Raw genomic sequence first — 15,333 nt, 5'->3', positions numbered from 1 at the left:
GTAAGTTCATCCGAAACTTTGCCCACCTGACGGCGCCCATTACGGACTGTCTCAGCAGTAAGAAGAAGTTCGTTTGGACTGAGGAGGCGGAGCGAGCATTTGAGGAACTAAAAAGGGCCTTCGCCTCGGAACAACAACTCCTGCATGTGGATTTACAAAAACCGATGAGAGTGGAAACTGACGCATCAGACAGAGCTATTGGGGCGGTGCTTCTGCAGCCAGGGAAGGAGGAGTCAGAGTGGAGACCGTGTGCCTTTTTTTCGCGAAAGCTGAACAAATCCGAGAGGAACTACACGGTGTATGACCGAGAACTACTAGCCATTCATGAGGCGTTCCGGAGATGGAGGCACCTGCTAATTGGCGCACAACATAAGGTGCAAGTGTGCACTGACCACAAGAACCTAGAGTATTGGAGGACGGCACGAGTGCTCAACCAACGGCAAGTGAGATGGGCCCAGGAGTTCTCCAAATTTAACTTTGAGATTTGTTACGTGCCAGGCCCAGAGAACATTAGGGCGGACGCTCTCTCACGCAAACCTGAATATTTGGAGGGGGAGGGAGCACCCGAAGAGAGACATGTCATTCCAGAGGACCGCTGGGTGTGTGGGGCGGCATTGGTGGGACAAAGAGAACTGGTAGAGGAAACAGAGAATGATGAATACGCCCAGAATAAGCTCAGAGGTCTTAGGGGTGAGGGAGAGGAACCAGGGGGTTTCGAGGAAAGAAATGGAGCTTTGTATTACAAAGGGGCACTGTATATCCCTGAAGGAGACTTAAGGGGGAGGGTACTCAAGCAGTTGCACGACAGCCCCACGGCGGGGCATTTTGGACAACACAAAACCATGTGGTTGGTCACCAGGGAATTTTGGTGGCCTAAGGTGAGGGAAGATGTACGGGAGTATGTAAGAGGGTGTGAGCAATGCCAGCGAGCCAAAGGGGAGAGGCGGGCACCGGCGGGGCTATTAGAACCCTTACCAACCCCAGAACGACCTTGGGAGGCAGTGTCGATAGATTTTATGACTGATCTGCCGAAGTCCAAGGGGAAAACAGCCATCATGGTGGTGGTAGACCTACTAACAAAGATGTGCCACTTTGTAGCCTGCTCGCATGCAGTCACGGCGGAAGAGACAGCGAAGTTATTTGTAGAACACATTTTTAGGTTGCACGGGGTGCCATTGAGGGTGGTCTCAGACCGAGGAAAACAATTTACTTCCAGGTTCTGGAGGAAGCTCATGAGCTTACTGCAGGTGGAGGTCAACTTTTCGACTGCCCGGCACCCTGAAACCAACGGGCAGGCGGAAAGAGCAAACGGGGTCCTCCAGCAATACCTGAGGTGTTATGTCAATGACAGAGAGAATGACTGGGTAGAAAAGTTGGCGCTGGCGGAATTTGCCTACAACAATGCCGAGAATGTGTCCACAGGGATGAGCCCCTTCTTGGCTAATTATGGGTGTCATCCCAGGGCTTTCCCAGGGGGAGAAGGGGAGAGATGGGGTGTCCCGGCAGCCGAGCATTTTGTAGAAGAAATGGAAGCAATCCATCGTCAGCTCCAACTCAACTTAGAAAGGGCGAAGGAAGAATACAAGAGGCAGGCAGACAAGAACCGAAGGGAAGGTGAAACCATAAGGGTGGGAGATAGGGTGTGGCTGTCAACCCAAGGGTTGCCGTTCAAAGGAGGTTGTAAGAAATTAAGACCCAGGAGATTGGGTCCCTTTGAGGTCATTCAACAGGTCAACCCAGTGGCTTTCAGGCTCCGGTTACCCAACCACATGAAACTGCACCCAGTATTTCACAGGTCGTTACTGTCACCGTATGAGGGGGGACGAGAAGGGATGGCCACTCGGGGACCGGTCATAGAAGAAAGGGAATGCAGCAGCCATGTGGCAGAAATCCTCGACGCCAGATGGAAGGGGGATCAGGTGGAGTATTTGGTAGCGTGGGAAGGAGAACCGGAGTCAGAAAACACTTGGGTAATGGCAGAAGATATCAATGACGAGGTATTGATAGAAACGTTCCATCAAAGGTTCCCAAGGAAACCTCAGCCTGTGGAGAGGTTCCGGAGGGAATACTTTGGGACCACCGATGAGGAGGAGGAGTTGGAAGGATTCTCGGAATCGGAAGGGGAAGGGGAGATGGACTCTGAGGAGGAGGAGTACTTCGAGACCAGGAACCGCAACAGGTGGAGAGAAGTGTTCGGGACATCGGAAGATGAAGGAAGTTCATTCCGGGGTTTTGCCTCCTCACCGCCCGTAGAGGAGGGGGCGAGAGGGGATGAAGGGGGCCCTGGAGGGGAGGTGGATGTCAGGGAACTGCCATCGGAAGGAAGGGAAGTGAAAGGGCTCACACAGGTTGGGAGAGACTCAGCAGCTGAAGAGGGAACCAGTAGGGGGAGAGGAGCTGGGCTGAGGGAAAGGGAGCTGGAGGGATGGCTCAGAGACACTTCCAGCGAAAACAGTGGGGAGGTTTCAGGACCTCCTGTAGGGACACCCACTCCTCGCCGGAAACTGTCACGCAGAGAGTCCAGAAGACGTGTTTCCGTTAAGGAGCTTTTATGTTGGAAGCGATTCCGAAAGCAACCACTGTCGGAATCTGCCAGCGACTGACGGAGCCATGTTTAAGGGGCTCCGTTACAGACAGAGGTTTGCAAACTTGACCAAACTCTGAGGGACTAGGATTTTACACACAAGCAGCTCATCGTCCCATCACACGACAGCTTTAAAAAAAAAGAAAAAGTGAGGGATAAATTGTAAGTTCTCTCTGCCACTCACCGACACTTGGCGACCTGTCAGCTGTATTTGTGGGCCTTGGCTACAGTGCTGCAGTGGAATTGTTAGGCAGGCCTATTGCTTTGTTTGTCTTCATCGGCTTAACAGTCATAACAATAGTATCTGTGGCACGAATATTGTCTTGAAAGCCATTCCACATTGTTTTCGTTTGGCAGTGGGCCATATCAGTTCTGAAACCAGAGTTTTTTTCCATGTCTGTTCTTAAGGGGGAAATCTCAGAAATGTAGAGAATGCAGGTGAGGCCCATTATACAATAAAGAGGCTGTCCTCAAAAGCGTTCTCAAAGGTGCAGCGCATAGTTAAACTATGTAACTAGCTCCCACGGGAGGCAATGATGGTCACCAGCCTAGATGGCTTTAAAAGAGGATTGGACACATTCACTGAGGGAGGTTAAGGCTATCAACAATGGCTAAGCACTTCCTCCACAATAGGATGTAGCAATGCTTTTGAATACCAGTTGCAGGAAGCCACAGGAGGGGAAAGTGCTCTTGTGTCCGGGTCCTGCTTCCCTTTGGGGCATCTGGTTGTCCTCTGTGAGAACAGGATGATGGACTGTGTGGGCCACTGGCCTGATCCAGCTGGCTCTTCTGATGTTCTGACGTTCGTGTGTGCCTTTTTCTTCCTGGCAGGGCGACAACCAGCAACAAGGTGCGGGAGCAGGTGCTACTGGAACTCAGCTTCGTCAACTCAGACCTGCAGATCCTTAAGGAGGAGCTGGAAGGACTCAACATCTCTGTTGAGGTTTACCAGAACACAGAGTGAGTGGGGGAGGAGCTATTGTAGTATTGTTCCCCAGACAAGTATGCTACCTGTGAATGAAAAAAAAACACACAAAAACAAATATTTGTCTGAGGGGGGCGGGGAATGCAGAGAACAAAGGTGCAAAGGAGAGAGGCGAAAATATTCAGTTTGGTCTGGCTGTTGACTGAGGAGATTACAGCGGGTATTTACCTTCCTCCTTGGGAAAGGTATTAAAAGCAATTAATTCTGATCCCTAATCCTCAGAAATGCCTTCGAAGAGCTGGCTTGAATGGGGAGTGGCAGAGAAGGCCAGAACTAACTTCTCCTCTTGGTATTAAACTGCACAAAGCCAGCAGGCAAAGTGGGGCGCTGATTTGCAGTGAAACATTTAAAGCCAGGCTTCGCTGTTCTTTCCCTTTTCATAGTTATTTGTCCCTCTCATTTAATAATTTCTTTCTCGCCGAAATAAATAAATAAATAAATAAATATTCCTCTCAGGGGTATACACTTTAACTTCTCTTAAACTTCGAGCCCATTGTCAGCACTGTCACAAACATATATCCCAGCCTGCTTTTTCAAGACAATATACTGTAGCTCTCTTGTGCACCCCCCATGCTTTTGTTGCTATTGTTGCTTTGCTTGATTGATCTTAACAGCCCACACTTTAGCATAGATTTAAGGGACATTTTGCAAAAGGTTGTGTGTGCTGCCAGTCAAAATTGAGAAGTTTATTATTTCTCCCAACATGAGGTTGGCATTTCAAAGGGTCACAATGAGAGATTGAATTCCACCCTGCATTCATCCTAGAGCTGGCAGGAACACAGGTGCCCATGGAAATTTGTGCACAAACATGGCAAACTTAATAAAGATGGATCAGAGGGGAATGCTTCAAATCAACAAGCAAAGGGTTCGTTTTAATGTCGTGGTTAATGCCAGGGATTTGGCTTTGATTTCATGTGGTTCCCCCCTCCCTTTCTTTTTTCTCTGAGAGTGGTATGCCTCTGAATAACAATGACTGGTTTTGTAACCCGTTCTGCATCAGGTTGTTTATTTGTACATCAGTGATGAGGAGAAAGAAGGCTGGGAGGAAGGGAGCCTTAAACTACTTTGGCGGACTTGCATTTTTTTTATGTGAAAATGTTGAGGGGTTGTATTTAAAAGAAGGCCTACCCTCTTTCACAGAGCCCTTCCCTATGCTAGAGTTGAACAACACATTTGTATTGTATTGTATTGTATTTGCAGCATTTATACTCCATACTTTAGCCAAAAAGGCTGTTTGAGTGGCTTACAAAAAACTGTGTTAAGATGGTTCCTGTCCTCACAATCTAGAAAGCCATGGCACACATAAGAGCATGAGAGCCTGCTGGATCAGGCCAATGGCCCATCTAGTTCAGCATCCTGTTCCCACGGGGGCCAAACAGTTGCCTGTGGAAAACCAGCAAGCAGGACCTGAGCACAAGAGCCCTCTCCCCTTCTGTGGTTTCCAGCAACCAGCATTCAGAAGCCTTGCTGCCTCCAACTGTGGAGGCAGAGCAATAGCCATCATGGATAGTAGCCACAAAGAGCCCTCTCCTCCATGAGGAAAGGGAGGCAGAAGAAGCAATCTCCAGCCAGTGGCTTTATCTCTTGATAAAGAGCAGCCCCCCGCCCTCCCTGAAGCTCTCTTCCCAGATCAGATTCAGGAATGGAGCTGGTAACAATGTCCAGACTGGGAGAATATGGCAGCTCCTGCCTCACAGTCCTTCTCTCAGGCAGAGCTGGCTTGATGGCAATTGAAATCATCACAGAATGATGGAGTCGCCCTTCTCCCTTGTCAGTGTCAGTGCTGGCTCTAGCTGGCTCACCCCCCCCCACCCCCCGCAATCGGATTCAGGAGCTGAGTTGGTGACAACAACAGAACTGGTGACACACATACACCCATGGGTGTCCATAGAGGCCTTACTAGGTGCCTGCCAGTTTCAGCCCTTTCCTTGCTGAAACTAGGCTTTGAAAGAAGTGTTCTGTTCACCATTAGAATAGGCTGAGTGGCATGTGTGCTTGGTGGCATGGAGTGGGTGGTGCCCACAGCAGTTCCCCCATTTTGTAAGTGTGGTCTCAGGCTTATAAAAGGTGAGCGACCCCTGAACCAGGAGGTCAACCTTAAGAGAGGTCTGCCTATGAATGTCTGCCTATGTTTAACTCATTGCATGGCCTTGGGCAAGTCACTTCAACTTTCATCTCCACTTCCTCTTCTTTGAAATGGAAAGGATCACTGCCCACTGAAGCAGTTTGTTGCGAGGGTGAAGGAAGAGTTTGCAAACCACTTTTTGGTTTGCTTGCTTTTAAAATGATGCAATTGAGCCTATTGGGGTGTAGGTGTCAAACAAGCTAGTCTACACTTATGGGTACTATATAGAGGTTCACAGAACAACCACTTTCCTACATCAATTTGCGGTTTTTGAAAAGTTGGGGGAGGGGAAGTTTGATCTTAATCTTCTTCTTTTTTTCTAACACAGGGAAGCTTTTAGCATTCCTCTGATACCACTTGGCTTGAAAGAGACCAAAGAGGTTGACTTCGCAGTTCCTTTGAAGGTAGCGTTTCTACTAAGCAACTTTTAGTAGCAATATTTTACACCGGCAGGAAAAAGTATACACTGCAGATGTTGGGGTGATAAGACAAATTCAAATTCTCATTATGACTTAATTTGCTCTCCAGGGAAATGCTTCAAGAGAGATTTACAAGTCACAAAAGTTGGTTTAGGTTCACAATAAAAACCTTGATTCGACAGTGAATCTCAGGGTTTCATTGTTTAAAAAAATCTTGTAAATTTATCACTTCCACCTAGATTATTTCTAGCTCTTATGGTTAAGAGATTTTTTTTATAAAAAAAGTTGCATGCTTTAAATTCCAAGAGCAGATTACAGTTATGGGCCAGGCATTACCTTATCTTTTGAGAAAAACAATAATGTCATTCATGCTGTCATAACATTAAAATTGCACACTGTGCTAGTCCCATTGTGTCCAGAGATTGTGGTGGAGGCACTAGCGAAGAGCCATTTCTTTGGGAATATGGAGAGATGTTTTGCCCATTTTTGCCCATAGGGGCCTTCCCTACCTTTATCAAATGTTACTGTGAGATGCTGGATTTACTCTCCTGCAGAGATGTGCAAGTCCACATGCATGAGCATTAATACACCACATAATGCACAGCCTGCCAGTCCCCCGACTGGGGAGGCTCATTTTACGCAGCTGATAACAGATTGTAGGCACTTGTGCTATTTGAAGATATATTTATGTGAAAGAACAAACCACTTCCTTGGTTTTTAAAACAGCTCAAGCCTGGCTGTTGCAGAGTAAATGAAAGCAGCATGAGGAATGGGACTTGGGTCAATGGTCATATTCAGACAATCCTATTTTGCATCGTAAGGTCAGCGGTTCAAATCCCCGCGGCAGGGTGAGCTCCCGTCATTCGGTCTCAGCTCCTGCCCACCTAGCAGTTCGAAAGCACCCCTAAGTGCAAGTAGATAAATAGGTACCGCTTTATAGCGGGAAGGTAAACGGCGTTTCCGTGTGCTGCACTGGTGCTGGCTCGCCAGAGCAGCTTCGTCACGCTGGCCACGTGACCCGAAAGTGTCTTCGGACGGCGCCGGCTCCCGGCCTCTTGAGCAAGATGAGCGTGCAACCCTAGAGTCGGTCATGACTGGCCCGTACGGGCAGGGGTACCTTTATCTTTTACCTATTTTGCTTCATTAAGCTGAACTATAGAAAACCCTTTTGGCTGCACAATCAGTTCCATTGCACAATCCGGTAAACCCAGACATCATCCATGAACTATAGTTTGCCACTGGGTGATATCCAATGTTATTTGCACAATATTAACTTGGGTCCATTAATTTCAATGGGTTGCTATCAATGTAGCATTAAGCAGATTGTTCCATTAGTGAGAGGACTTTTCCATGCACAATGGAGCAATCTACCCCTCTCTTCCCCCTGTATGTCCTCTGTAAATCTGTTCTGGGGCTTCCCCCAACTATCTGGAGCAGATCTGGTGATGATGGAAGGCACACACAGGGGGAGGACTCATTTTGCTAGTGCCCAGTGGGTTTACTTTAAGTAGAACTTCATTGGTTACAACCCATTGTGTCCAAAATTGTAGTTAACAGCTTTGGGATGAGCCAGGGTGCTAAGCTATGGTTTAAAGTAGCCTTAATATCCTGACTTGTTTCAAAGCCCTTAATTTGTTGGTTTGGGTGACATTTAATGGAAGACTTCTTGGCAGAAGCCTGTTTGCCAGGATCATGCAAAGGTAGGAATGAAGGGACTGCAGGTGCTGAAATCTGAATGCAGCCACTATGAGGTTGGGGTGAGGGCAGGGAGTGTAACATGTTGGAGGCCATTGGTAGCCTTGCAGTGTAATAACCTAGATAAGGGCCACAGAGTTCTGAGTTGACCAAGGCTGGTTTGTTGGCCTGTAGTTTTTAGCGAGTGGTAGACAGGTTTTACTGGCTTTACTGCAAGATTGTTGTGAGGTTTTATGGTTCTCTTTCCTAGACTGATCTCCTGATCTGCTTTTATGTGTGTGTATTGCTTTGCTCCACTGAATTGGTGGTATAAAAATTCCCTGTCTGCCCAAAGTAATTCCCACATGCCTTCTTATGAGCCAATCACACACAAGACTGAAGAGCTCTGGTTTTAAATTTTCTTGATACGAGTAAAACACCAAATAAATCTCCACAGAAATCTGAATGGAGAGCAGGCTTTGGCTCAGGCAGGCAGTTGTGACTTTTAATAGACTTTGCTTCAAGTGCTGTTGCTGCTTCTGTGCAGTAAATTAATCACATAAACAACCCCCCTTTTGAAACAGGAAAGAGAGACAGAGAAGGACAGAGAAAGACTTATCAAGATTCTGTCTGGGGCACTAGGGAGCTGGGCAAATATTTACAGCATGAATGAAATCAGGTTCTCCGCCCCTCTCCATGGCCATTCTCTCTCCCTCCAAATGAACCCACCCTCCCACAATGCTGTGCACATCTAGGTTTATTCTGCTAATTTACCCCCTGCCCCCTTTCATTTTAAAATGCATAGTCCATTCTCAATAGTATTCTTGTGCCCTGAATGGGATTATGAAACAGATGTGTGTGCAGGAAACCCTGTCTTTGCCAGAGGGCAAAGAAATGGCAGAATTAGGCAACAGCAAACTTCCCAGCAAACATTTCTAAGGTTTGAAGTTGAGTTTGCTCCCTTTTAACCTGGCTGGTTGTGAATAGTCAGCCTTTTAATCTCAGAGGAGCAAAGTGGATGTGAAGCAATTTCTAGAATACCCAAGAGTGTAAGAAGAGTCTTGCTAGATCAGACCATCCTTTTCCTCATAGTGACCAGCCACATGCATCTGGAAAGCCAACAAGCAGGTCTTCAAGGTCAAAACACAGACCTGATGTTGCTCCTCAGCAACTGCTGTTCAAGGGTAGACTGCTTTTAAATGTGAAGGTTCTATACTGGAGAGGGGAACCGGATTTGTATGTCCCCCCTTGTTCCATTCAGTTTGATCATTCCTGTGTTCATGCAAAGCTAACAGACATCATCATGCCTTGTGGCAGTCAGTTCTGCTAATTAATTTTGTGGTGTTGATTTTGCTGGATGACTCAAAATTCTAGTGTGACAGAAGAGAGAGAAAAATTCTCGGTCCATTTCCTCCACCCCAGGTGTGCATACTGTCTAGTCGCATACTTCACACACTTCTAATTGTTGTTGACAAATACAAAATTGGAAACTGGGTCATCTTTTGCATAGTGGTGGTCATAGCCTTTAAGCAGCAATTTTAATTTTCAGTGTGTGACATGAGCTTCTCTGGGTGTTTTGTCTCTTAGAATGTGCTGTGGGGATGAAGGTTGTCTTTACTAAGAGATGCTAAACAAATCTCATTCAATGGCCAAGCTTCAGTGTTATAAACCAGCCCTCAAGGCTTGGAGCTTTTCTAAAAATTAGGTGAGGATTTAGGCTTGATACAGAGTCAAGGACTCTACTTGCTTAAGGTTAGTTCCTTTTTGGCAAATGCACATGTCAGTTCAGGGCTACATGATCAGGTGAGCTCTTCATTACTTATTGATAGCATTGTCAAAGTTTTTTAAAATACTTGCACAGCCATGGTGAAGAAATTCAGGATTTGAACTGTACCATGTCTCCTTTATCATTTCCAGGACTTTATTCTGGAACACTACAGTGAAGAAGGTTCTGAATACGAAAATGAAATTGCTGATCTTATGGACTTAAGACAAGTAAGTTAAGCCTATTTAGAAAATGGACTTGGATTTCAGGTGTGGTTGGTTTTTTGTTTTTTTAACTGTAGATAAGAACTTTAAAAAAAAATGATTTAGATGCAATACTGGCCCTAGGCATCTCCCCAAAGAAACATTGGCCACATGGGAACTTGAACTAGACCCTCCCAAAAAAACCCCTGTACCTGTATAAACTATGGACATAGTAGCTGTAATTCCTGCATTGCAGGGGTTGGAGTAGATGATCCTTGGGGTCCCTTCCACCTCTATGATTCTCTAGATGCCGGGAGAAATGAGCTCGCTCCAAAAAAGTAATTGCCATATTTTAGGTGTTTGCTTGCTATCCATTAGTTTATTCCTAGTGAATAATTGGAATTTGGATACCCCCACTGCCTGGATCTTGTGTTCATTTGTACACTGTCTAACAGTGTAGCCATGCTTTGTTTTCATTTGCCTTCACTTTTGTAAGTGTACTCCCAATCATTTAAGCAGCCACTTTGGGCATGACAAAGTGAGCTGCGGCCTATGAAAATGTGTTCAGAACTCTGTACTAATGTGATGATGTAAAATCCATTTACATGGCACATGTTGATGACATACCATGGTGAATGTATGTTTGTATTCTAAGGCCTGCCGTACCCCCAGCAGAGATGAATCGGGAGTTGAGATGTTGATGAGCTATTTTGTTCAGCTCGGCTTCGTAGAGAATAGATTTTTTTCGCCAAGCAGACACCTGGGGATTTTATTTACCTGGTAAGTTCCATTTAGAATGTTGTTAGTGTTGGTTCTAATGCATTGGGAGCACAGCTTTGCATAGTGGGTTTGAAATTTGATCTGGCGGATTGCAGCCCTGTGTTTCTGGAGGCAAAATGCAAAGCCTCCCATTTGGCCAAAAAAGCTCTTTAGCGATCCAGTCAAGCGTTGCAAGGAAGGGGTGTGCTGCTTTTAAGAGAGCAAGAAGAAATGTGCTTTCTAGTTGACAAAGCTCAGCAATTAATGTGTGTTACGTGTCCTGGATTATGAGCATTGTTGACTCTTCGTCAAAGTAAAAAAGAGCCCATCAATGAGCTGGTGCAAATGTAATGCTTGTCAGATGCTTAACTGTAGTTAAGAGGGTTGGGAGTGGGTCTTAAAATTGTCTATTCTTTGTCCTAATCCCCTCACCACCACCACACCACCCTTCTTAATTACATACATATTAGGTTTTGTTTCTGTTTTTGCTGAAGGTATGACTCTTTCACTGGTGTTCCTGTCTGCCAGAAGAACCTGTTGCTGGAAAAAGCTAGTATTCTGTTCAACATCGGAGCCCTCTACACCCAGATTGGCACAAGGTGCCATCAGCAGACACAGGCTGGGCTTCAAAAGGCCATTGAAGCCTTTCAGAAAGCAGCAGGTAGGGGAAAGTTGTATGTTTGTTCTCCAAACACCTTTGGATAGTTGCTTGATCCAGTTGCTTCTCTTTTGCATGCATAGAACCTTACACGTTTCACATGAGCTTGTGTGTACACACCGTACCTTTCAGGCACATCCAAAGCATGTTCTTTCCCATAGAGATTTCTGAGCACTGTAGTTCATCCTCCCAGAGCTACAATTCTCAGCAGTTCTTAACCAATGACAGTGCCCAGAATTCTTTGAGGGAAAGAATGTGCTTCAAATGTACCTTAAAAGATATAGTGTGTACACAGCCTTCATTTAATTTCAACGTATTTGCCCTCAAAAGAAACCCAGAGATTAAACGGGTTTTTAGCATGAGAGGGACACACGCTTAAAATAATAAGTATTAAGAGATTCACTTTTCAAGTTTAGTCCCATTAAATATGAAACTGCCCAAATAACTCATTTAGTTGAGACTAAGGGTTGTATCGATTTAAGCTACATACACAGCATATATTGATAACCCCAGCCCCCCCAAACCCTAGGAATCGTAGCTCTGTGAGGGGTAAACTACAATTCCCAGTATTTTGTGTGTGTGTGCACGCGCTTTAAACGCGTGGTGTGCATGCAGCCTAAGTTTTATTCAGGAGTATACCCACTGAAATGAAGTGACAGTGTTAGTTATACTCAGCCATTTTCATGGGTTTCCTTTCTAACTTTGGATGCAACCCAAAGTGAATATTATGGTTAACAATTAATGAGATGTAGTTTCAAGGCCTTAGACTGTGGTCCATTATTAACAGCTTTTTAAGTCTCATAAGTCTTTCTCCTCTCCTTCCCTAAGGTAGGAATTGCACTGGCTGGTATATAATTTATTGCAGTTTATACTCCAAAGGAAGGGCTGTCTGTAGCTTGGTGGCAGAGCCCTTGTTTTGCATGCAGAAGGTCCTAGGTTCAGTCCCTGGCAGCATCTTCAGGTAGAGCTAGGAAAGTCTGGCTAATACCATAGGGAGCTGCTGCCAGTCACTGTAGTACTAAGCTGGAGAGACCGAGGGTCTGATTTGGTATAAGGCGGCTTCCTGTGTCTCCAATGATCCACGCTTTAAATTATCCCCACCCAAAGTGCAATGGCTTCCTGTATTGTGCACATCAATCTCAGATGGGTGAGTCATTTCAGGGAACCCAGCACATACCTTGGTTTGTATTTCCTTGCAGTGGTGGTCACAGGAGACTGAGGGCATTTTCTGTGCCCTAAGGTTTACTTTTGCTGGTTTTAATTTGGTTTAGTTAAAGGGAAAAATAGAATATGTAGAAATACACGGAGTATTCCCTGGATGCCCAGATCCAGGTTTGGGACAAGTACTCTTTGGTGAGAGAGTCCCAGAAGAGATTTTAAAATCACAAAACATGCAGCAAAAGAAGAGTGGAAATATAGGCTGTTAGACCTTTAAAATATTCCCTTCTAAGTTGCTTCCAAAGTTACCCACTTCTCTTAGCATAGAAAGAGACCATACATTTGGTAAGTTAAAAATGGTTTACTTACAAATTATTCAAAGGTCAGATTCATGTGCTTTTACATACAGCAGCAAGAAAAAACAGGCAGTTTAACTTACGAAATGATAAGACTTTCTATATTACTTGTATAGTATAGAAATACAAAGATGGCTTGCTAAAGCCATGCGGTCTAAGCTTCAAGCATCCAGCTTAGACATCTGTACTGTTTGGGTTCACATGGTGGAAGAAAAAAGACCCAAAGGGGTTGGTAGCCCTTCCTCCCAAGGCGAGGGGCTGTGACCTAGCTAAGCCTGGCAGGACAATTTTCCACAATTGTACCATCTGTGCACAAGAGGTAAATATCAAAAGACTTGGGAGAAAGCCAAGATTTTCAGAAGTCCCAAAAAGTTGTGGGGTTTTTTTTGGGAGGGGTGACCGACACCTCTAAGTATAGCCCAACAAGGACTAAGTGCTATCTGTGGTCATGGAATCCTGGCTGGTTGGCAGGGGGAGGAATGGAATGAATTGGAATGGCTTAATCTCTGAACAGCAGCTGCAAGCTACACACTGCAACATTTTGTTGCAGGTCCCATTCGTGTTTGTCTAATTTGGATAATTTGTACTCGGCAGAGAATCTGTTTTTCTCCGATGGAGCAGGATTCTGCCTCCCCCACCCTTGAACACAATCAAAACTACACACAGGCCCAGCTGAGATTATTCTGAGATGGGCACCCAGCCTAAATCTGTCTGCTTCAAAGATGTGTTTCAGTTTGCCTTTCCAGCAAAATGCTTTTCATTGTACCTGTGGGGCGTGACCACACAGCATTGTGCACAATGCGTTATCATTCATAACTGTACACATAGTTCTTTGTGGACAGAGGGAAGATTGTTGCTATGGCTTTGGTCTATAAACACAACCCTGTGAATACATATATGTACTTAAGAGACAAAAAAAAAAAAAAGGTCACGGCTGAAGTACTTACGATGTAAGGATGAACTAAACCAAGACAAGCTGCTGTGGACATTTTTCTGTGGATCTGTTAAGAAATTGAGGGTCTGGCAATTTTTTTTATCTAAAGCTGACATCTTTTTCTGTGAGAAGTTGAGAAGAACCTTTGCTCCCAGAATTTTACAGCCGCTTTTAAGGCAAAGCCTATTAGAAATGGAGCATTTAATAAAAGATTGCCCCACCCAAGACTGCTTTTCATATGACAATGGAAGCAGGAAATTTAAAACTAGCAAAAGCTCCGCCATAATGTCAGTAACCCCCTTGCGTGGGGGGATGGGGGAATTCACAGAACCAAATAATGCAATGCTCCATTCTCTGTCATATTGGGCAATTAAAAACTTGCTTCTGAAACTTGACAAACTGGTTGGGTAAGGTGCATTTTTGAGATTAGATTTCAACACCAGCATGCAAGTATTACTTTAGTGCTTATACTACAGTAAATGTTTGTTTTAATTTTCCAAAAGGATAGTTTGTCATCTAACTTCATTTTGGCTTGCTTGCTGCTATGGCAGAGCTCTGGCTTGGCTCCAGACTCTGCTCGAGGGAGTGCCCTGGCTCAGTTACTAAGGGATTTCTCTTCCTCCTGAGACCCTCAAATGCCTCTGCTCTTTTTCGTCCCTCTCCTAACTGCCATGCCATTTCAGTGTTGCTGTCAATTGCCAAGTGTGGTGTAGTGGTTAAGAGCAGTGGACTCGTAATCTGGGGAACCGGGTTCGCGTCTCCGCTCCTCCACATGCAGCTGCTGGGTGACCTTGGGCCAGTCACACTTCTCTGAAGTCTCTCAGCCCCACTCACCTCACAGAGTGTTTGTTGTGGGGGAGGAAGGGAAAGGAGAATGTTAGCTGCTTTGAGACTCCTTAGGGTAGTGATCAAGCGGGATATCAAATCCAAACTCTTCTTATCCCACATTTCCTCCAAGGAACTCAGGTACCACTTGCGAGGTTCCTTTTCACTGCCACTCTTTTATCCTCACAACAACCCTGTGAGGTAGGCCAGAGTGAGAGTGGCCCAAAATCACACAGCAAGCTGCGTGGCAGAATAAGATTGGAACCTGGGTCTCCTTGGTAGTAGTCCGGCACTCTTGGGCCTTTGTGCATACCGTACCTTTAAAGCACATTCAAAGCATCCTTTCCCGTTAAAGAATTCGGGGCACTCACAGTTACAGAAACCTGTACCAAACTACAGTGCCCATAATTATTTGAGGGAAAGAAAGTGTTTTAAACATATAGTGTGCACACAGTCTAACTCTGTGGTGGGGAACCTCCAGGCCATGAGCCTAATTAGGTCCACCAGGCCTCCGCATTTAGCCTTTGAGGCAGTTTAGGCCAAGACTCACCCACCTGCCCAACTGATGTCATATATGATGCCAGGGGTGGAGCAAGTAAAGAGTGAGTTGGGCCAAAAAGAGGTGTGCATAGAACTATGTGTGGTGCTCTAAGAACATAAGAATCGCCTGCTGGATCAAGCCAATGGCCCTTCTAATCCAATATCCTGTTCTCACATTGGCCCCAATGGGAAGCCTGCAAGCAGGACCTGAGCACAAGCGCCGCTTCCCCTCCTGTGGCTTCCGGCAACTGGGATTCCAAAGCATTGCTGCCTCCGTCTCTAGAGTTGGAGCATAGCTATCATGGCTAGTAGCCATTGAATTTGGCTAATCACCTTTAAACCGCCCTG

The 15,333-nt window shown here is 45.6% G+C and overlaps 1 protein-coding gene across 1 annotated transcript in view; it reads left to right on the top strand.

The window, feature by feature from the left end:
* Positions 1 to 15,333, top strand: part of RHPN2 (rhophilin Rho GTPase binding protein 2) — a 49,676-nt gene that overhangs the window by 19,419 nt on the left and 14,924 nt on the right. The window contains exons 3-7 of the mRNA XM_081016661.1: positions 3,416 to 3,544; positions 6,023 to 6,098; positions 9,705 to 9,782; positions 10,411 to 10,535; positions 11,009 to 11,175. Coding sequence (XP_080872787.1) covers positions 3,416 to 3,544; positions 6,023 to 6,098; positions 9,705 to 9,782; positions 10,411 to 10,535; positions 11,009 to 11,175 — 575 coding nt within the window. The remainder of the gene's footprint in view (positions 1 to 3,415; positions 3,545 to 6,022; positions 6,099 to 9,704; positions 9,783 to 10,410; positions 10,536 to 11,008; positions 11,176 to 15,333) is intronic.

The sequence above is a fragment of the Podarcis pityusensis genome (genome assembly GCF_964106645.2).
Source record: "Podarcis pityusensis genome assembly, chromosome: 8".
Taxonomy (NCBI): Eukaryota; Metazoa; Chordata; class Lepidosauria; order Squamata; family Lacertidae; genus Podarcis; species Podarcis pityusensis.
The sequence above is the reverse complement of the archived record's forward strand: the minus strand, read 5'-3'. Positions and strand labels throughout refer to the sequence as shown.